General features: G+C 44.7%; 1 protein-coding gene across 2 annotated transcripts in view; it reads right to left on the bottom strand.

The window, feature by feature from the left end:
* Positions 1-258: 258 nt before the first annotated feature.
* Positions 259-24,022, bottom strand: part of LOC119962950 (protein YIPF5-like) — a 71,273-nt gene continuing 47,509 nt past the window's right edge. For both annotated transcript variants that reach the window (XM_038791297.1, XM_038791298.1), the window contains 2 exons: positions 19,378-19,559; positions 259-537 (listed from right to left, as the gene is read on the bottom strand). In XM_038791297.1, the coding sequence (XP_038647225.1) occupies positions 375-537; positions 19,378-19,559 (345 nt within the window). In that variant the 3' untranslated portion in view covers positions 259-374. The remainder of the gene's footprint in view (positions 538-19,377; positions 19,560-24,022) is intronic.

Raw genomic sequence — 24,022 nt, 5'->3', positions numbered from 1 at the left:
TTTGCTGGCAAACTGTGTTGTTTTAATGTATTAAATTGAAATGCGTCTCCCATGCATGCTTTAGTAAGGGAAATAAGCTGATCTGTGCCTAAATTCCCTGAGCGTAAATAAGTGTGGTGCGACCCTATGGGAAGAAAGTGTACACTCCAAAATGAAGCTCTATTAATACAGAATTTTTCAGTAACACGGAGTGGAGATACATGGTGATGAATGTAAGATCACTGAGCTAGCTGAGAAAGCAAGAGAGCGTGCACAGGCTTTAAAGGTATCAATGTTTTTATTATTGATGAATCTCAAAATTGCATGAAGGAAAACATTTAATATTCATTTAAAACATTCATTCAAATTGCACATTTAGAGTTGGAACCATGAAGTTAGAAAATGGTCAGAAGTGCAAAGATTCCATACAGTAATGCACAAGGATAGGCCACAAGAAGCTGTTGTCCCTCCATTGCCAATGTAGAGATAAACATTTTTGAGGCTGATAGACTGCACCATCCAATGACAATCAAAGCGAGCGGAATTCCAATCACTCCCCTGAGATTAACAAGACAAGAGCACGTTATCATGTCAGACCTAATCAGCCTCACAATGCCAAATCGAAATGTTAAATAAAACTTCTGATGTTTGCATAATTTCTTTGAAGTTTGGCTGCATTTCAGTTTAAAATAAAGATTAGTCTACTAAAGCGTAATCAATATGGGAGGAACGACGAGGATGGTGGGATCTGTTTTCTTGATTTTAGCATATGCAGCTGCTACAGGTATTAAACGCAGAAATCAGAAAATAGGTTAACTCAAAATAGGAGCAGACTTTGTAAGTAAAATGTGATGATTAGTTTTATTCTTAAAACTGGAGCCTGGAAATGATAGTGGAAGATGTTATCATGTAAATATCTAATGAAATTGCAGAGGCAATTGTTTGCTCATTTTTAAATGTGTTAACAACTGCATTAAAATAATTGATAGAGCAATTTGATATTGTAACATGACCAACAGCGATTTCTAGGCTGCTGAATTATTCAAACCATTGATTTCCTCCATTTTGCAGACAGCTTTTTTCTTTATTTTTTCATAGAATGTGGTGGTCACTGGCAAAGTCAGCATTTGCTGCCCATTCCTAATTACCCTCAAACTCAGTGACTTGCTCGGCCACATTGCTGTTGGTGTGGAGTCCAGACTAGGTAAGGACAATCGATACTAGTTTCATGGTTACCATCACCAAGACTAACTTTGTATTCCAGATTTATTAATTGAATTCAAACTCTCACTAGCTGCCATGGTGGGAATTAAATCCATGTACCCAGAGCATTCGCTTTTGCCTCTGGATCACCATTCCAGTGACATTACCACTGCATCACCATCTCCCCCACAACTCACATGGACTGCAAAGTTATTTATTTATATGGCAAAACTTAATGCTGTTTTAGATTGTGATTTTTTTTCTTTTTCTTACTAATTTCCCCTGAAGACCACACCCACCACTGCTCCATCGCTGAAATGATGGTGGCTACAAAATAAAATTATTTAGCGTATGGTTTTACAGCAGTGGTTTTGCTCAAAAATGGCGTCCGCCACAAACTCGCACACCTCAGGCTGAAACTCACTCTTGTAGAAGAGAGGTGTTACGATCTCAGTTGATGTTATAACTGGACGGTAGGCGCCGAGATCCCAGGTTCAATCCCGGCTCTGGATCACTGTCCGTGTGGAGTTTGCACATCCTCCCCGTGTTTGGGTGGGTTTCACCCCCACAACCCAAAGATGTGCAAGGTAGGTGGATTGAACACGTTAAATTGCCCCTTAATTGGAAAAAATGAATTAGGTACTCTAATTTTTTTTTTAAATAACTGGACGGTAAGATCCCAGAATGGAACCGTGATTCAAAAAACCGTGGGCTGGATTCTCCATCCTGCCGTGCCTCTTTTCGGTACCAATCTGCCGGCGGGATTCTCCGTTATGCCGGCCGGTCAATGGGTTTCCCATTGTGGAGGAGCCCCACGCCATCAGGAAACCCCCGGGTGTCGGCAAAACGGAGAATCCTGCCAGCGGTAAATTCCGCCCACATAACTTTTACTTCCTTTTAATAAAATGTTGAGGAACAGAGTCACAGGACTGCTCATTAGTTTTAACAACAAGAAAAAGGCATTTATTAAATATAAAAAAATTGGATAAAACAATACTCTTTTACTCCCCACATGGCTTAACAAGTATATACAGAATTTAAGATGGACAAGGATTACAAAGTACATCTTAAGCTACAATGGTCCTAGTAACACAAAGTCCCTTTTAAGCACACAGATTGTCTGTGGTCAAATACGCACACTCCACTCTGAACCCAAGTTATCATATATGGATATCTTCTCAGAATCCCTGTAGATGATTGTCACGTGAGAGTTTTCAAATTCCACTACCAAAAACACGCTTTAAAGTCTTCTTTCATAATAATGCTTTCCTTTAGTGATTTGTAATCTAAAATCTAGACCAGATTTTTCCAAATGATAGTCTTAAAGAAAGCTCCGTCTCCACTTTTAACAGTGAATCCAGTCCAGGAACTTACACCAATCTCTTTAGGATTTCTTTGTCTCACAATTCCCAGGTTGTAATAAAATGGCATCAAACATTCCATCTACCTCTGAAGTCAGCTGTTCCACTTTAAATCTAGTTACTGCAATTGTCTCTTTAATTCAGAACTCTTTGTTTATTCTTCCTCAAATTCTTCTGAACATTACATTTGTCTTTATTTACTTACCTCCAAATTTCTTATACTTTTCTCTTCACTTCTCTAGTTTCCTTAACTAATTGCTCTTCAGATCTCTGCATTTGTTTTTTAACCATTGCTTCATGGTATGGCTTTATTTCTAGCAAGGCTGAGAGAAATGTTCCCTCTCTGGCCTTTTCATAGAATTTGCAGTGCAGAAAGAGGCCATTAGACCCATCAGGTCTGCGCCGGCCCTTGGAAAGAGCACCCTACTTAAGCCCACACCTCCACCCTATCCCCATAACCCAGCAACCTCACCTAACCTTTTGGACACTAAGGGGCAATTTAGTATGACCAATCCACCTAACCTGCACATATTTGGACGGTGGCAGGAAACCGGAGCACTCGGAGGAAACCCACGCACACACGAGGAGAAAGTGCAAACTCCACACAGACAGTCACCCAAGGCCAGAATTAAACCCAGGACCCTGGAGCTGTGAGGTAGTAGTGCTAGCCACTGTGCCACCATGCCACCCCTGCTTCAAGCAGAACTTAGAGAGCTGCCTTCTCTCTTACTACCTATCTTCAACTGCAATCAAATTAACTAAACTAAAATGTAAAAGCTTTTCTACCTTAAAAAGCCCCAGTTGCTAAGCAACATCCACATGCTATGCCTTTCATTTATTCTTCACATTGTAGCCTTCTCTAAGCACAATAGAAACACAGTTGGAACTTCTTGGAAATACTGCCAGTCTGTCTACAGACATATCTTTAATCGAACTGCAGTGAGAGCAAAATGCTTAACTCCTGCTCACAGCTTCACCGAGAACTCAAGCATCCTGTTTTTCAGCAAAATGCCTGATGCCTCAGCTTCACCCAGTAACTACATAATTTTACTAAGCTGAAATCTAATAAACTCCACAGGAAACCCACTTTAATCCAAACAAAACAGCATTAGCCCTAGCTTTTTACCATGTTTTAAATGCACCCCTGGCTCCCAACCTTTCAAACCAGGGTTCCTTTTAAAAACATGACTGTGTGTGGGCAGCACGGTGGCACAGTGGTTAGCATTGCTGCCTACGGCGCTGAGGACCCGGGTTCGAATCCCGGCCCTGGGTCACTGTCCGTGTGGAGTTTGCACATTCTCCCCGTGTCTGCGTGGGTTTCGCCCCCACAACCCAAAGATGTGCAGGTTAGGAGAATTGGCCACGCTAAATTGCCCCTTAATTGGAAAAAATAATTGGGTACTCTAAAAAAAAACATGACTGTGTCAGTCACACAAACATTAACGCAGGCATTTAACCCTTCCTGCACCAAATACCTATAATACAATATATTTAAAATTCCTACATTCATCACACCTTTATGAAGCACCATTGGAATGTGGTGTCAGCAAGGACTGATATTGATTGTGTAAATGCTTGTACAAAATTGATTCCCCAACTGTTCAGGACAATTCAGGTAAATCAAGCCAGTGCCTATTTGTACAAAACTGTTTTGCGCTGGAGCCATGTTCACTAGGAATTACAATCACTTCGGACAATTGCACTCAGCAGAGGTAGGATACTTTTGATTTGTCAGTGAAATTTGAATTCAAATCCAAGTCCTTGAGATGAAACAATACTGTGCTGACCCACCTGTTTCTCCGAAATAAAATGAAATGAAATGAAAATCACTTATTGTCACAAGTAGGCTTCAAATGAAGTTACTGTGAAAAGCCCCTAGTCGCCACATTCTGGCTCCTGTTTGGGGAGGCTGGTACGGCAAACAATTTTCCATATCATATTGTCATCGAACCATAGAAAAGCTATGACACAGAAAACGGCGATTCAGCCCATCGTGTCTGCACCGGCCATAAAAGAGAGAAATAAAGAATCTAGCCGCTCATTTTAATCCCACTTTCCAAGACCTGGGCCGGGATTCTCCCCTACCCGGCGGGGCGGGGGGCCCCGGCGTGTCGGAGTGGCGTGAACCACTCCAGCGTCAGGCCGCCCCAAAGGTGTGGAATTCTCTGCACGTTTAGGGGCCAAGCCCTCGCATTGAGGGGCTAGGCCCACGCCGGAGTGGTTCCCAATCTGCCGGCTGGCGTGAACGGCCTTCAGCGCCACGCCAGCCGGGGCCGAAAGGACTTCGCCGGCCAGCTTAAGTATGCGCATGCGCCGGAGCATCAGCGGCTGCTGACGTCAGACCGGCACATGCGCAGGGGAGGGGGTCTCTTCCACCTCCGCCATGGTGCAGACCACGACGAAGGCGGAACAAAAGAGTGCCCCCACAGCACCGATCATTGGGCCCCGATTGGGGGCTAGGCCACCGTGGGGTCACCCCCCGGGGTCAGATCGCCCCTAGTGATTGCCCCAGGACTCCGAAGCCCACCCGCGCCACCAATCCCACCGGTCAGGTAGGTGGTTTAATCCACGTCGGCAGGAGACGCCTGTCAGCGGCGGGACTTCAGCCCATCGTGGGGCGGAGAATTGCCGCGGGGGGCCCGCCGACCGGCACGGGGAGCCCGCCGACTGGCACGGCACGATTCCAGCCCCCGCCGAATCTCGGGGGGCAGAGAATTCAGGACACGGTGGGGGCGGGATTGACGTGGCCCCGGGCAATTCTCCAACCCGGGGGGGGGGGGGGGGGTCGGAGAATCCCGCCCCCTGATCTGTAGACATGGAGATGACAACACTTCAGGTAGGATCCAGGTCCCTTTTAAATGAGTTGAACGTTTCTGCCTCAACCAGCAATTTGGTGATGAATTGCAGGCACCCACCACCCTCTGGGTGGTAACGTTCTTCCTCATCTCCCCTCTAATCCTTCTACCAATCACCTTAATCCATCTATTTTTTAAACATACCGCTTGTTACTGTCAACTAGTGTCTTCCAAAACAATTTTTTGTATTAAGTTATAACAGATTCCCATCTGTGCTCTTTCATAATCACCTACCTTACTGATAATAGAACAGGGATTAATAATATACCTACAGGTGAAAACACTTCAGCGAAAATATGTTATGGTGGATCTGTTTGCAGACTGCTGGTGTGCAGAGTGATTATTCTAATGCAGATAATATAACAGAATCAATCTTAGCAGGAATCTAATCTCCAAAAGTCATGTTTGTGCAATCAGAGCTGTGACAGTGACTGATGAGTTTGCCTTTCACATCTGAAAGAAATGATGATCTCACGCCTGACCTCACGCCACAAGTGGTTTTCGTTTGTCATTCTTTTCTTTCATCTTTGCTGCTGAGGTTCGTCATATAAAAATGGAAAGGAATTCAAAAATAGTATTGTTGGATTATCCCCTTCAAGTGGTTTGCCAGCTAGTGTTTGATGGCACTGTTATATAGTAAGTCGTGATTTGACACTGGTGCCTGTTGAGGACAAAGTGTATTCATGTATATGTATGCATGCATACACATGTGCGGAGTAGCTTTAAAGAAAGAGAAACTTGCATTAATATGGCATCTTTCATGATCTCAGGACATTTCAAAACACTACAACCGGTTAAGTATTTTTGAAGTGTAATTACTGTTGTAATGCAAGCAATATTTCACAAGGGCCCACAAACACAAATATGATAATAACCAGATCATCTGTTTCTGGTAATGCTGGTTGTGGGGTGGTGCAAGGAGATTTAAAGGTGGGTAAAATAAATAAGATTTCTTTAAAAATTCTTTCATGGGATGTCGGTGTCAGTGGCAAGGCCAGCATTTGTTGCTGACCCCTAATTGAACCTTGAAATGCGTGGCTCGCTAGGTTATTCAGGCAGCAGTCAAGAGTCAACCACATTGCTGTCAATCTGGAGCCACATGGAGACCAGACCAGGTAAGAACAGCAGATTTTCTTCTCTGTGACCAGAAACTGGTCCAAAGGAGCAGTTATGTATACCCCCTCCAATATGTATACACCCTCCAATTCCACTTCATCTCACTGCTTCCCATATTAACCCACTCTTTTGTGTAGCAGAGCAGGACATCTGCAAGAAAGTAGCACAGTCTTAAATTTTATGGCGATCATGTCAACAGATGTTATATTAGGACTACAGATATTATATCAGGATCCCCAACTGCAGTTCCAATTTTAATCCCGAGCAGTTTTCAACAATCCAACAACATACACTTGTGTCAGCTTTGCTGTCAGGCAAAATCTGTCAAGTGCCCAATCCTGGGCTGGTAGAGGTCCAGAAGGTAAGTTTTGAATTTGTTTCTCATGTTTCCTTGCTGGGTCCAGGTGGGCATCAGTGCGGTTCTAGAGCTCGGAAGGCTTGAAGCTCCCTTGCACCAAGCTAGGCCGCTCCCCTCCCCCCACCCAGACATGCTCAATTACTTCAAGATCCTACCAAATAGATTGCAGCAAGACACCCGATTGACTGCTGGGCGCTATCGTCACAGATCTCAGGTTGGATTGTCCTGTTGCTTGTTTTCTCTCCTGCCTGCAGGATGTTGGGCAGGAGACTGCCGCAAGTTATTTTAATAAGACCATGTGATTAAGATAACCAGGGTCTCGATCCACGCCTGGCCTTGCTGGTCGGGTTTTCTGCTACTGCACTCCACCACACCAACCCTATCTCACACTATAATATCAGAGCTACGGTATTCATGTTGCAGCAATGCAAAATGAGTCGTACAACTGCAGTTGAGGCAGGGTTAATTTCAAGTGTGCACACAGTCTCATGTTGGTTTCACAGTGGTTAGTGGTTGCAATAATGCTGTCTGCTATTATAGCTATAAATGTTAGAACAAAGCTAGCTCCGGACTAACATTTAAAATTTCACTAGCAGTCAGAGTAAGCTCAAGACCAGCACGCTTGCTTAAACATAACGGTAATTTGGGAAGTGGTTTAAGCAGATGGCACAATCTAATGGCATCCCCATGCAGTACTCTCAAATTAGTTGTCAACATTCCAAGTGCAGTTGTAGCTTTGGTGATGTCGGCCACAAAGTAATATTGGGACATTTTCCGCATTATAAATATTATGAAAATATTCACATAATTACTACACTACTAGTTAAGCTCCTCAAGATCAAAGCCTGCCAAGCCAAACTGTGAAACTGAAATCAATGTATCTGGCAATTTGTGGGCTAGTACTAAAAATGAAAGCTAAGGGACTGTTGTAAAAGCTAAACTGGCTCATTAATTTTCTCTCACTCTGATTTAATTGATATAAAGCCACAATACGTGTTTGACTCCCAGTACCCTCTCAAGTAACTCAAGTGAATTATTTGTACAGGACAATTGCTACAAAGCACCATCAGGGCAACAAGTGCTGCAGATTTAAGGACAAATAAAATATGGCGGTGATCTCAGCATCATCATTATATCTCAGTACATACAAGTATGTACAGTATTGACCCAGGTGCCCTGGAAATACCAGGCCCAGTTTTTATTCAGAAGTTATTCTATATTTCATATTTTTATGTAAAATTTTAACGAGGTCAAAATGATCAAATTTCAGTTGTTTTCTGTAGCCTAACTAAAAGGTATTTTTTTCAATATTTCTGCATGTATAGAGGTGAATGTAGTGATCTCTGTACATATAAATACATGATTAGTTAATGTGCAATCAGTACAGTCAGATGATCACTAGATGGCAACACTAACAGGGACTACATAAGCAAACTCAAGCAGTATTCCCGCCCTTCTCCTTCTTTTCATGTGTGTTGTAGCTGGAGGATAGAAGTGTGACCAGCTCAGAGTGTAGTGTATTATGTTCATTGTTAATTTAATTCAATCTTAGTTAATTCTACTACTCGTCAAAGTATTAAAGTAAAGAACTCACAAGTATATTATTTTGTTACTCAATAAATAATTTGTCATCAACTGGAAGACTTTGAGTCTTTATCATCAAGTTAACTATAACTCGGCAAGACAAATGAGTAGCATATATATTACACCCCTATAATACAACTGTGAACACTGCTGTACCCGAGACATCACAATGTTAAATTGTATCAGGTATTTGTTCCTGGTTGTGAATAACCTGCTAGTCTTTAAACTATAGCTAAATAAAATAGTATGTTATAAAACAGCAATGGGTGAATTTATAGGTTCCTATAAACTTCAAATACATTCTTCAGACCAAATTAGTGGAGGAGAAACACATCTTACCCAGGTGATAGAAGTAGTAATATAAATAATTGGTGTTGGGGTGGGCAATTGCCTAAACCTACAGTCAATTGAAATTGCGTCAACCATTTGACAGGTTAAATGAATTTGTATCTACAATCTTACATCAGTGCCTGTGTCTAAAGACCAACAGAGAAGACTACTTTAATAGTGGTCTCATTAAGGTGCCCTGCCAGTATTATTCTCAATTTTCTACTTTCTTCAGATACACTTTTATGCCTTTGAAATTGATTTTGGTTGACAATCATGTGGGTAGAAATTGCCCAAATCTGGGACGAATATTGAAAGCTTTCTCTAGTTCATTAGTTCCATTGTGCTGAGGCCAGGCTCCAGAAAGCAGCAACATGTATTTACTGAAATACATAAAATACCTTAAAAGGTCTTTGTTATTTTGGCTCAAAAAATTAAATTTTGAAGTAATGGGTCTTAATTACTGTACGTTTAATCCTCTGATTTATTCACTCGTATAATTTAACAAGCTTCAGCTATTTGGATTGCAGCTTGGAGTTTCTGACAGTTCAGAGAGGTTGGAGCACATGATAGATAGCTTGTAATATTTCTGCTGCACTCTCACTTTTTGAAGGGTTTGTTGTTTTCCTTGTGCCGATGTTATGTGCCAATTTTTGATGCATTGGTGCTCCGGTTCCCTCCCACAAGTCCCGAAAGACGTGCTTGTTAAGTGAATTGGACATTCTGAATTCTCCCTCAATGTACCCAAACAGGCGGCGGAGTGTGACGGCTTGGGGTTTCTCACAGTAACTTAATTGTAGTGTTAATGTTAGCTAACTTGTGAAACTAAAAAAGATTATTATTATTATTAGTTTCAACTTGTTGGCAGTGTGAGCTTGCCTACGCGTGCAGGATTTTAAGGAAAAGTTGAATAAGGAGCATTGTGAAGAAACTTGAATCGGAACAGATGTTTCAAAGTTAGCCTGCTATGGTAGTCTATAGGCATCATAAGAAAAGAAATTGACCAAAGATCTTGTGAAGTAAAGGAAAATAACTCTTTCAAGAAGCTTTTGTGAAGACCACATTCAGTGCAGCTTTCATTTTCCACCATTAAGTGCTGTAGCTGAAAATATAACTCAACAATAAAGAAAATGCTGCTGTGGTCTGACTCCTTAATGCTTTATTTTACTTGTTTCCATGGTTAGAGTTGTCCAAGATTTTAACATGAGGGAGCTTTTAGAGAGTGAATCAGGAAAATCTATTTCCTCTGGCTGAGTAACGAGGGGGGTTATCAGTTACAATTGGTGCTGAGAGTTCTGAAAAATTTCTCTGCACGTAAGTGATTGTTGGAGCACGGAATATTTCACCACAGGGAATGCTTGAGGTAGGAACCATTTTATCTTATAAGTGAAACAGGATAAACATTTAAAGTAGTGGAATATACAAGGCTATGAGGAGAGAGTAGGGCAGTAAGATTAATTTTGGATTGCTCCAGCAAAGGTCTGCCACAGACATTTGTGCCAAATGGTCTCCTTCCTTGATATGAGCTTCTTACGTTAATTAATTTGACACACTACTAAATATACATGTGCTTGAGGTAGGATAGCTCTATTGTTCTCAGTTACACACCGCAAAATGCAGACACGAGGACAAGGACAATTTTGTTCTGTCATGTAAGAGTACCTTTAAGAAATGCGTGTTTATTAATGGGTGTGTATATAAGTATCTGTAGTGAGAGTACCTTTAAGAAATGGGTGTTTATTACTGAAGTGATGTCAGAGAGTGGGTGGAGCTGGACTGTCTGTCAGCTTTTTACTTTCGTTTTAGGCTGTTTCCTGCAGGGTGTGTTTTAGTTTCAGAGCTGGATAGCTGCAGTCACAGCCAGAAGGTGTATTAGAGTCTCTCTCTGTAATCTAAAGACTGAAAATCGATCCTGGTGATTTAAAACTAATAACAGTAATGACTTTAACCTGATGTGCTTCTGGTAAAATGTGTTTTAAGCCTATGGATGTTAAAAGGAAAGCTTAAAGGATTACTTAGTGTTACATAGAACATTACAGCGCAGTATAGGCCCTTCGGCCCTCAATGTTGTGCCGACCTGTGAAACCACTCTAAAGCCCATCTACACTATTCCCTTATCATCCATATGTATATCCAATGACCACTTAAATGCCCTTAATGTTGGTGAGTCCACTATTGTTGCCGGCAGGGAAGTCTACACCCTTACTACTCTCTGAGTAAAGAACCTACCTCTGACATCTGTCCAATATCTATCTCCCCTCAATTTAAAGCTATGTCCCCTCATGCTAGCCATCACCATCCAAGGAAAAAGGCTCTCACTGTCCACCCTATCTAATCCTCTGATCATCTTGTATGCCTCAATTAAGTTACCTCTTAACCTTCCTCTCTCTAACGAAAACAGCCTTAAGTCCCTCAGCCTTTCATAAGATCTTCCCTCCATACCAAGCAACATCCTGGTAAATCTCCTCTGCACCTGTTCCAATGCTTCCACATCCTTCCTATAATGCGGCGACCAGAACTGCATGCAATACTCCAAATGTGGCCACACCAGAGTTTTGTACAGCTGCAACATGACCTCTTGGCTCCGAAACTCAATCCCTCTACCAATAAAAGCAAAAACACCGTACGCCTTCTTAACAACCCTATCAACCTGGGTGGCAACTTTCAGGGATCTATGTACATGGACACCGAGATCTCTCGGCTCATCCACACTATCAAGAATCTTACCATTAGCCCAGTACTCTGTCTTCCTGTTACTCCTTCCAAAATGAATTACCTCACACTTTTCTGCATTGAACTCCATTTGCCACCTCTCAGCCCAGCTCTGCAGCTTATCTATGTCCCTCTGTAACATGCAACATCCTTCCGCACTGTCCACAACTCCACCGACATTAGTGTTATCTGCAAATTTCTCACCCATCCTTCTACGCCCTCCTCCAGGTCATTTATAAAAATGACAAACAGCAGTGGCCCCAAAACAGATTCTTGTGGTACATCACTAGTAACTGAACTCCAGGCTGAACATTTCCCATTAACCACCACCCTCTGTCTTCTTACAGCAAGCCAATTTCTGATCCAAACTGCTAAATCACCCTGAATCCCATGCCTCCGTATTTTCTGCAATAGCCTACCAGGGAGAACTTTATAAAATGCTTTACTGAAATCCATATACACCACATCAACTGTGTTACCCTTATCCACCTGTTTGGTCACCTTCTCAAAGAACTCAATAAGGTTTGTGAGGCACGACCTACCCTTCAAAAAACTGCGTTGACTATTCCTAATCAAATTATTCCTTTCTAGAAGATTATAAATCCTATCTCTTATAATCCTTTCCAAGACTTTGCCCACAACAGAAGTAAGGCTCACTGGTCTATAGTTACCGGGGTTGTCTCTACTCCCCTTCTTGAACAACGGGACAACATTGGCTATCCTCCAGTCTTCTGGCACTATTCCTGTAGACAATGATGACATAAAGATCAAAGCCAAAGGCTCAGCAATCTCCTCCCTAGCTTCCCAGAGAATCCTAGGATAAATCCCATCCGGCCCAGGGTACTTATCTATTTTCACACTTTCCAGAATTGCTAACACCTCCTCCTAATGAACCTAAAGCCCTTCTAGTCTAGTAGCCTGTATCTCAGTATTCTTCTCGACAACATTGTCTTTTTCCTGTGTGAATACTGACGAAAAATATTCATTTAGCACCTCTCCTATCTCCGCGGACTCCACGCACAACTTCCCACTACTGTCCTTGACTGGCCCTACTCTTACCCTAGTCATTGTTTTATTCCTGAAATACCTATAGAAAGCTTCAGGATTATCCTTGATCCTACCTGCCAAAGACTTCTCATGTCCCCTCTTTGCTCTTCTTAGCTCTCTCTTTAGGTCCTTCCTAGCTAACTTGTAACTCTCGAGCGCCTTCTGTCTCTTCACTGAACCTTCACGTCTCATCTTTACATAAGCCTCCTTCTTCCTCTTGACAAGTGATTCAACTACTTTGGTAAACCATGGTTCCCTCGCTCGACCACTACCTCCCTGCCTGACAGGTACATACTTATCAAGGACACGCAGTAGCTGTTCCTTGAACGAGCTCCACATTTCAATTGTGCCCATCCCGTGCAGTTTCCTTCCCCATCCTATGCATCCTAAGTCTTGCCTCATCGCATCATAATTGCCTTTCCCCCAGCTATAACTCTTGCCCTGTGGTATATACCTATCCCTTTCCATCGCTAAAGTAAACGTAAATGAATTGTGGTCACTATCACCAAAGTGCTCACCTACCTCCAAATCTAACACCTGTCCTGGTTCATTACCCAGTACCAAATCCAATACGGCCTCGTCTCACGTTGGCCTATCTACATACTGTGTCAGGAAACCCTCCTGCACACATTGGACAAAACCGGACTCATCTAAAGTACTCGATCTATAGCGTTTCCAGTCAATATTTGGAAAGTTAAAGTCCCCATAACAACTACCCTGTTACTTTCGCTCCTATCCAGAATCATCTTTTTAATCCATTCCTCTACATCTCTGGAACTTTTCAGAGGCCTATAGAAAACTCCCAACAGGGTGACCTTTCCTTTCCTGTTTCTAACCTCAGCCCATATTACCTCAGTAGACGAGTCCTCATCAAAGGTCATTTCTGCCACCATAATACTGTCCTTGACTAACAATGCTACCCCTCCCCCTCTTTTACCACCTTCCCTGAGCTTACTCAAATATCTAAACCCAGGAACCTGCAACAACCATTCCTGTCCCTGCTCTAGCCATGTCTCCGAAATGGCCACAACATCAAAGTCCCAGGTACCAACCCATGCTGTATTCTTTAGGGGTTGTATTTGAATTAATGGTTGCTAAGATGTTCACTGTATGTTTTAAAAAGATTAACTTGAGTTCATAGAATAAATGTTGTTTTGCTTTAAAAAATACTTTTGCATTTCTGCTGTACCACACCTGTAGAGGTGGGCCGTGTGCTCCCCATATCACAATCTAGTAAAGGTTGTGGGTCAGGTGAACTCCATGATACACTTTGGGGTTCTCTAAACCCTGGCCCATAATAGTTATGAGACTTAATGAGAAACGGAAGACTGCAGCTTGTCTATATTTCATACATATTATTTGTGTAATGTGAGCTACATTATCAACATGGCATGTACTATTCTCCACATGATAGTCAGGAGGTGAAATAGCTTATTTAGTTCACCTTTAACACCAACCAAGAGCAATGTTTACATCATTTTGAATGTGCAACAGCAAATCTCATTAATTAATTTTTTAACTTTTTCTCAGCATTTTACATTGGTTTATTTATTGCTGGAGTTGTTCTGCATTTTGTTTCAATGCATTTGGAGAACGGCATATTCATTCAATGAATGATGTTGGCGTATGTGTATAACTTTCAGTACAGTTACACAACTGACAATCAGGATGAATTGTTCATGTGGTAGCAATTTGGCAGAGACATCTGCAGGATACCCTGAATTTGTCTCCAATATTTTTATGATATATGTTCTAAATGTTTAACAAAATCTTCAGCCAGAGGGTGGTGAATCTGTGGAACTCTTTGCCGCAGAAAGTTGTGGAGGCCAAATCACTGAGTGTCTTTAAGACAGAGGTAGATTGATTAATAAGGGGATCAGGGGTTATGGGGAGAAGACAGGAGAACGGGGATGAGAAAATATCAGCCATGATTGAATGGTGGAGCAGACTCGACGGGCCGAGTGGCCTAATGGTCGTATGGTCTAAAATGCCGTAGAAAGTATTGACAGGAATTCCCCTGACTACTGACTATATTGTACAAAATATTTCACTGAATGGAGGCAGCAATTAACTCTTTTCAGACCCAGCAGGTAGTACAGTACAGAATAGGCTAGCTCCAGGACAGGCCAAGACAATTCTTTCAAATTCAGTATCAGCAAAATAGAAGAATTAGCAATTACATGTAAGATGAAAAGAGCATGTAGCACCTGGAATAATTACTCTCCATGTGATGAGCTCCAATAAATTTTAGTTAAACTGTGTGCTCGCTAATACGAAGTAAGAACTCATGGACAAAAATATTAGGAATGACACTTATAATCAACAGTGGAGCTGAAAATTGCAAAAGCTTTTAAATACACGAAACAGGAATAATTTTTCCTCCAAAATTAATAAGTAATGGCACTTCAAAATCGCGTCTTTGAAAGATAGTGAAGTTAATTTTGACATAAAAGACAAACCCCTGCCACAGGAACAGGAGTAGGCAATTCAGCCCCTCAAGCCTATTCCACAGTTAAATTAGATTCTGGCTGATCTGTATCTTAACTCCATCTAATCACCACAGTTCCTTAACCTGTAATATCTTTACCTAACAAAAAAGTCTATCAATCTCCGTACTGCCGTAAAATTATTCATAATTTTGCGGAACACCCCAAAATTAAGTCTGTGTTTAGATGTTTGCATTTTAGAGAACCTTGCACATTCCCTTTATTATTTTGTCCACAAGACCACCAGAATAGACAAAAGCACCACCTAGTGCCATTGTTGTAGAATTTCAGCCATTTTAGAAGTTGATTCCAAGAACTAGTTCAAAGCTTGACAGAAGGCTTTAGCAGTTTTGCAAAATCACTTTTGCACCAATCAATCACAGATGTATATCCCTTATGGTGATATGCATCACTGTAAATACACAAGGGTTAATGTAAATACACGTAGACTAGATAGACACTAGAGGGAGCACCAGAGACATGACACACAGACATTCAACCAATAGGCCAGTAAGATAGGACATGACCAATGGGCATTCACGATACACACAAGAGGTCACACTACCACAGGGGGGCATTACACCAACCCATATAAAAGGACACAGCACACATGATCTTCCTCTTTCCAGTGGAGACACTTAGTGAGTATACAGGGTTGATTTGGAACACATCACACCCACCACGTGGATTGTAGCAGACTGGTTCATCAGTCTGATTAGCTATAGCAGGATTAATAGGAGAGTCGAATCCAAGTAGGAGAATCGTTAACAGTTTAATAAATGTGTTAAAGCTATCTCCAAGTCTGAACCTTCCTTTGTCAGTGTGCACATCAAGGAAGCAGCTTATGCTACGTCAAGAGCATAACAAAACATGGTACCAGTGAGTGAACTGTTTAAATCCATATAGTTACAACTCAGCAAACAGTGACAACCAGCAACAGCAACCAGGCAAGATAATGTTCGAGATTCCGGTTCCACAGCAGCTCAGGTACCAAGGCAATCTCAGTGAAAACTGGCATTGGTTCAGGCAGAGATTTGAGATCTACCTGGTAGTGTCCGACTTTGATGGCGTGGCGGATGCAGAGAAAATAAAGCTTCTACTTACCATCGCGGGTCCAAGAGCAGCTGAAATCTTCCAGACCTTCGAATACTCAAAGGGGCAAAACAAGAGTGACTTCCAGGCAGTCCTGGACAAATTCCAAGAATTCTGCGAGGAACATACAAGAAAAAACGGTAAAAGAGGCGTCAAAACTCACCACGAGGTCGGCTTGCAGCAACGAATGGCAGTTTTGATTTGCAGCCATCTTGGAAAAGGAACTGCACATGCGCAGTTGCGCAAAGAGCGCACAGAAAGAGACGGTCCGTTTGCGCATGTGCGAGAAGCCGCGTATGTGCAATTGCGAAAAAGGCCGGAAGTAAAGACACAACGATATGCGCATGTGTAATCGCTTCCGATGATGTACGTCACACGCGTCATGACGTCAGAGGCCCCGGACCAGGCCCACTTAAGAGGAAATGTCCCAAAACATGAAAAAAACGTTTTAAAGCCGTAAAACCCGATTCTTTCACCTGGGACGACAGCACAATGCCTGAAATTCGACCAGTAGCTGAAAGTAACCTCCGCAGAACCCTGCCACAAGCAGTTAGCACCTCCCAAAGAGATGATACAGTCCTTGAAGACTATGACTCAGACCTTGAATTCTTCTTTGGACTTCGCGAGCCCAATGCCAGCTCCGACACAAAACGTGATGATATGGTCTTGGAAGACAACGACTCTGACGAAGATTTCACCTTGGGAGGTGGCTACCCCAGTGCACAATCCGAACCACAACTAGAGGTGTACATTGAAGACCCCGACGACGAGTTCTTCGGGTTGGGGAATCTTCAGCCCAGCATATATGACATCCTGACTCGTGAGTGCAGGATTATGCTGCGGCCTGACGCCAAGAGACAGAGAGTGGTACAAGCCCACAGAGAGCAGCCTGCTGCCACACAGAGAGTGGTCCATGCACTGCGAAGGGTCCCAGCCTCTATACACAGCGAGACAACTGCATGTCTCCACACAAGAAGTGACTCCAGTGACACAAGCCTCCACAGCGAGCTCGAGTGCAGACTCCACGATAGAAGCAGCGCAAGACTCCACAGCCCAGTCTTTGCATGAACAAGAAGTGACTCCAGTGACACAAGCCTCCACAGCGAGCGTGTGACAGGCTCCACGATAGAAGCAATGTAAGACTCCAGAGTGCAGTCCTTGCATGAACAAGAAGTGATGACAGTCTCCACAGCAAGACCAATGCACGATTCCACACAGTGAACGCTGCAAGACTCCACAGAGGGAGTGACACAAGCCTCCACAGTGAGCTCATGGACAGACTCCACGATGGAAGGAACGCAAGACTCCAGAGCGCAGTCCTTGCATGAACAAGACCATGAGGGTCTAGCAACCTCCTCTGAGCAACCAGCAGCAGACGATGCAGGTCTGCCACGCTCAAGTGCACATCAAGAAGACTATGATGGTCTGCCACACTCCAGTGAACAAGAAGAAGACTCTGACAGTCTACCACGCTCAAGTGCAAAGCAAGAAGACACAGAGGCTCTACCCACTGTATGTGAGACAAGTGACGACGGCATCCCACTTCCCATACAAGATGTGCAACGTGACAGACCTCAGCTAGTGTGTACAGAGGCACTCGACAATCACAGTGAGACTACTGGTGACTCCGGTGACACCATGTTAATTCAATCCTCATCCGCTCGAGCCTCTCCACAAGCAAATGAATTCCTGAACGTTTTGACTCCTGACGTGGAGCATCAAGAAACCTCAGAAGATTCAAGTGAACCTGCAATGACTCCGGACGGGGAGCAACGACAAGCCAAAACTGACTCAGGTGAAACAGGCCAGACTCCAGACGGGGAGCATCGACAAGCCAAAGCTGATTCAAGTAAGCCGGACATGACTCCAGACGGGGAGCGCCGCGAACTCAGTGACGGCACGCTCAAGAAAACAGCAGGTGCCACAGAGGTCGCTGACACGAGTAACTGTGTGAAGGACCATAATTATGTACAGAGTGTGGTCCTTGAGCACAGCAAACACGACAACAAAACCAACCAAAACAACAACAACATCAAATACGATAACAAGAAGCGTACCAAAGGCAACAGCATCGACAACAAGCACGGCAAACACAACGCCACTGGAACAATGACTGGTATGACATAGAACATAGAACATAGAACATTACAGCGCAGAACAGGCCCTTCGGCCCACGATGTTGCGCCGTCCTGTGAAACCCCTCTAAAGTCCCTCTACACTATTCCCTTATCGTCCATTTGCCTATCCAATGACCATTTGAATGCGTTTAGTGTTGGTGAGTCCACTACTGTTGCAGGCAGGGCATTCCATGCCCTTACTACTCTCTGAGTAAAGAACCTACCTCTGACATCTGTCCTATATCTACCCATGAGGGACACTGTTACTGCTCAGCTCAGTAAAATGACATACCATGGCAGGACGACACAGATTGCATACATAGCTACCACAAGCATCGGAAGAAAAAAGACTCCACATCAGACAACAAAGTGATGTGACCACTTCTTGGTTCCTTACGCACAGGGACACTGACGGCGTTTACAAAGCAATGCCACCATCAACATCACCACCTCACCAACCAAACAAGAAAGACACTCAACCATAATAATTAATGAATTTTGGACTCATGCATATGATTTGGACTTATTGTTTAATGATCACTGTTATCATCACTTGTACAGGGCATCACTTATCTACCTGTTTTTGTTCAATTTTCTTTAACATTGCACAAAAAATATGTAACACAAAAAAAGAGGGGATGTGGTGATATGCATCACTGTAAATACACAAGGGATTAATATAAATACACATAGACTAGATATACACTAGAGGGAGCACCAGAGACATGACACACAGACATTCAACCAATAGGCCAGTAAGATAGGACACGACCAATGGGCATTCACGATACACACAAGGTCACACTACCACAGGGGGGCATTACACCAACCCATATAAAAGGACGCAACACACATGATCTTCCTTTTTCCAGTGGAGACACTTAGTGAGTAGACAGGGTTGATTTGGAACACATCACACCCACCATGTGGATTGTAGCAGACTGGTTCATCAGTCTGAGTAGCTATAGCAGGATTAACAGGAGAATTGAATCCAAGTAGGAGAATCGTTAACAGTTTAATAAATGTGTTAAAGCTATCTCCAAGTCTGAACCTTCCTTTGTCAGTGTGCACATCAAGGAAGCAACTTATGCTACGTCAAGAGCATAACGAAACATCCCTGATGACTAATTTGATACTTACTGGAGTGAAAAGAGGACTGCACAGCCAGAGAGAATGATCATTGGTAGGAGACAGTAGCCCAGGACGCTGGCCACACAGCCACATGAGACCCCTGTGACGCTCATCAGGTTCAGCAGTGTGTGCATCGCCAAACATCCCAAAACACTGATCCCATAAATGTAGCCAAATTGCACTTTACCCGCCTGTAATAAAAAGTAAAAAATAAATCATTCACCAATATAATTTAGGATCTATTTTCACTAGCCTGTGGAAATAGAGAGCATTAAAGTTGAACTGAAGTATAATTAAAACAAATAATTTGAAATTTACAAATTTGCAAGATTGCAAAATGATTAGATAGTGCAGGGAATTAGGGAACTGCCCATTTGCATCCAGTATAGACGAATGGAATAAAACTCATAACTAAACAATTGAATAGAATGGCAAATTCAATTCATTAAAAGTGTAAAGTACTACACAGAGGAAGAAATAAATGGGAGGCATGAGTACACCACTAAATACTTTAGGGTCAAAGGGATCCTGAGGTCAAAGTTAACATGACACTAAATGGAGGTTAAATAAACATATTGCTGGCTGAAAAAGCAGGCAGTGCGAATTGGAATCTGTTTGATACCTTGCAACTTTCTTTTCCTATACTTGTTCTTCATCCATGGATACCTTAAAATTTCTCCAAATATGTCATCGGAGCAAAGAATACAGAAGGAGGCCATTTGACCCATCAAGCATGAATTAAAGCAAAAAAAAAGAGTCTCCTTCTGGGCGCGTATAGCAGGGTCTTTCTCAACAACCCCGCTATCAAATGGGACACATTTTTCCGGCCTCAGTTGGGAATGCCCATTGAGGCTGCACGTACCTCACTTCCAGGAAGAGTTTGAAGAACTATTTTTAAATGCTGCCCTGATCTCTCGGGCCCCCCCTCTGGCACCTCACCTCTGCCTCCATGCCACCCCACTGCTCCAACTTAACCATTAGAATGTCCTCGAGCCCCTTCCCCTCACCCCACCTCTGGGCCCAATCCCTGGCATGGACAACCTGGCACCGGGCACCTTGGCATTGCCAGCCTGTCACCCTGGCAGTGCCACCTGGGTACCCTTGCAGTGCCATAGTAGCACTGACAAGGTGCCAGGCTGACAATGCCAAGGTGCCCAGGTGGCACCTTGCCCAGAGCCCAACTGCCCTCTGAAGGCCTCGGAGACCCCCCCCGCAGGTGCCGTTATACATGGTGCACGTTGGTGTAGATCTGTGTAAAACGGTGTAATAGCGAGGTCTCCAAGGGGCAGTGTTCGTTCCCGGGCCTTGGGAGACTCGGACGGTGACATATTTAAATGAGCCTAATGGCTCACTTAAATATGTTAATCTAGATCTCACCCTGTGACGTCTTGCGAGATCTAATGAGATCTCGTAAGTTGTTCTGAGCATCACAAACCTTGCAAGATTTAATGGCCTTGTCACATCACCGAGGTCGGACATAACGAGGTTGTTCGATTGTGCCCATCCTGTCTGTGCTGGCACTTTGAATGAGCTACCCAAATAGTCCCACTCCGCTGTTCTTTCTCCAGAGGGCTGCAATTTTCTCCTCTTCTAAATTTAAATTTTCTTCTGAAAATTAATGTTGCATCTGCTGACACAATTTTTTCATACAATTCATTTCAGATCATTATAATTACTGCAAAAGAGCAAATAAAACGAATTCTGAATAGCTTGCACAACTGAATTAAAGTTGTATCATTGTGTGGAGATTGTGCAGAGCTGTGGTTAAAATAGTCCTTGAGTACTTAGTTCTGTGAACACGAAGGTAGCATTCCAACACCACAGGTGGTCTAGGAAGAGCTACAATAGTGACAGAGAACTGAGTCATGAAAACAGTCTTGAGCAACTTCACTGTTCCAGCCTTTATGGCGGAGGGTGATAGTGCATCTGCGAGATACAAATGAGTGCAAATAGTATAGCCAAATTAAATTCAGACATTAATTCAAACAGAACAATGATTGTGGTGATATAACTACTGTAGTTATGTGTACTTGCAGTAGGGGGATGTATGCCTGTACCTGTAATGCAGGTTCCTCTGGTAAGCCCCTGCCGGCTAGCTCCACCGACAGGGAGCTTGTGTATAAATATGCGTGTGAGTCACTCAGACCTTAGTCTACAGTTGCAGATGGAGGAATAGCATCGCACAGCAATAAAACCTATATGGTACTACTCTCTCGTCTTTGAGTACAATTGTTAGCGCTACAATTTATTGCTGTGTGATTTTCCATTCACCATGGACATCAGAATCAAGCCTGACCGTCTGCAGCTGGATCCGCAGTCGCCTCACGCCAGAAAAGACTTTGTTCACTGGCTTGCAGTCTTCGAGGCCTACATCTCTTCAGCGGACCCTCCCCCGACGGAGGCTCAGAAAAAGCAACTTCTGTACTCCAGACTTAGCTCCAGTGTCTTTCCGCTAATTCGAGATGCGACTGACTACACCGCAGCTATGGAACTGCTCAAGGAGAACTATGCACAGTCGGCGAACACCCTGTTTGCGAGGCATCAACTCTCTACTCGCGTCCAGCAGCCGGGTGAGTCGATTGAGGACTTCTGGAGGGCCCTTATACCTCTGGTACGAGACTGCGACTGCCGGGCCCTCACAGCCACGGAACACTCTGACTTACTCATGCGCGATGCCTTTGTTACAGGCATTGCATCGGACTCCATCTGGCAACGACTGCTGGAAGGGGCCGACCTCGACCTCGCGGTCGCAAAGGCCCTGGCGTTTTCCATGACGGCCGCCTCCCGTAGTGCGCGTTCTTACACTGCTAGCCATTCGGCCCACCCGTCCTACCCCTCGTGGGCCCCGCAAACGGCCCCCCAGGCCCACCCGTCCTACCCCTTGTGGACCCCGCAAACGGCCCCCCCAGCAGCCGCCCCGCGCACTACACCTGCGCTGCTCCCCACATCGCACTCCCTGGGGGTCCCCACTGTTACTTCTGCGGTCAGCAGAAGCACCCCCGCCAGCGCTGCCCGGCCCGCACCGCGACCTGCAAAGCTTGTGGCAAGAAAGGCCACTTTGCAGCGGTGTGTCAGTCCCGGACGGTTGCCGCTATCGCGCCCCCAGTCCCATCGCCTCAGCCGCTCGCTCAATGGGCCCCGCTGTCCGCTTCCCCCGACCCCACATGCGATCAGTGGGCGCCGCCATCTTTCGCCGCCCCCGCCACGTGCGCTCCATGGGCGCCGCCATCTTCATCCACCACCGCCATGTGCGTTCCATGGGCTCCGCCATTTTGTCCCGACCCCACAACGTGTGCTCCATGGGCGCCGCCATTTTATCCACAGGTACTCCAGACGCCGCCATTTTGTCCTCGTCGGGACGGGGCCACGGGACACGGGTCGCTACTGCTCCTCGCCGAACTCATCTGACTCGACCGCCAATCGCCTGCTACTCGCCTCCATTACACTCGACCAGTCGCGTCCTCGCAACCTGGCACCCTCTTCTACATCGGTGCTGGTCAACGGCCACGTGACCTCCTGCCTCATCGACTCCGGGAGCACCGAGAGCTTCGTCCACCCGGATACGGTAAGGCGCTATTCCCTTGTGGTCCATCCCGCCAACCGGCAGATCTCTCTCGCCTCCGGGTCCCACTCTGTCCCGATCCGGGGTTTCTGCCTGGTTAAACTTACTGGACAGGGCGTGGAATTCGACCGTTTCCGTCTGTACATTCTCCCCACCCTCTGCGCGTCACTCATACTAGGCCTGGATTTCCAATGCAATCTCCAGAGCCTCACCCTCAAATTCGGCGGACCCCTACCTCCCTTCACCGTTTGCGGCCTCGTGACCCTCAAGGTCGAGCCTCCCTCACTCTTTGCCAATCTGACCGCAGACTGCAAACCCGTCGCCACCAGGAGCAGACGGTACAGCACGCAGGACAAGGCCTTCATCAGGTCCGAAGTCCAGCGGCTGCTTCGGGAGGGTATCATCGAGGCCAGCAACAGTCCTTGGAGAGCCCAAGTGGTAGTGGTTAAGACCGGGGAGAAGCACAGGATGGTCGTGGACTACAGCCAGACCATCAACCGGTACACGCAGCTCGACGCGTACCCCCTCCCCCGCATTTCTGATATGGTCAATCAGATTGCACAGTACCGGGTCTTCCCTACCATTGACCTGAAATCCGCCTACCACCAGCTCCCCATCCGTAAATCGGACCGTCCCTACACTGCCTTCGAGGCAGACGGTCGTCTGTACCAATTTCTTAGGATTCCCTTCGGCGTCACGAATGGAGTCTCGGTATTTCAACGAGAAATGGACCGAATGGTTGATCATTACAGACGGCAGGCCACCTTCCCGTACCTCGACAATGTCACCATCTGCGGCCATGACCAGCAGAACCATGATGCCAACCTTTCTAAATTCCTCCACACCGCATCGCTCCTTAACCTCACGTACAACAAGGAGAAGTGCGTGTTCCGCACAGACCGCTTAGCCATCCTCAGCTATGTAGTCCAAAACGGACTACTGAGGCCTGACCCCGACTGCATGTGTCCCCTCATGGAGCTCCCCCTCCCCCACTGCCCCAAGGCCCTCAAACGCTGCCTTACGTTCTTTTAGGGGCTGGTTTAGCTCACAAGGCTAAATCGCTGGCTTTTAAAGCAGACCAAGCAGGCCAGC

The sequence above is a fragment of the Scyliorhinus canicula genome, chromosome 3, assembly GCF_902713615.1.
Source record: "Scyliorhinus canicula chromosome 3, sScyCan1.1, whole genome shotgun sequence".
Lineage (NCBI taxonomy): Eukaryota > Metazoa > Chordata > Chondrichthyes > Carcharhiniformes > Scyliorhinidae > Scyliorhinus > Scyliorhinus canicula.
The sequence above is the reverse complement of the archived record's forward strand: the minus strand, read 5'-3'. Positions and strand labels throughout refer to the sequence as shown.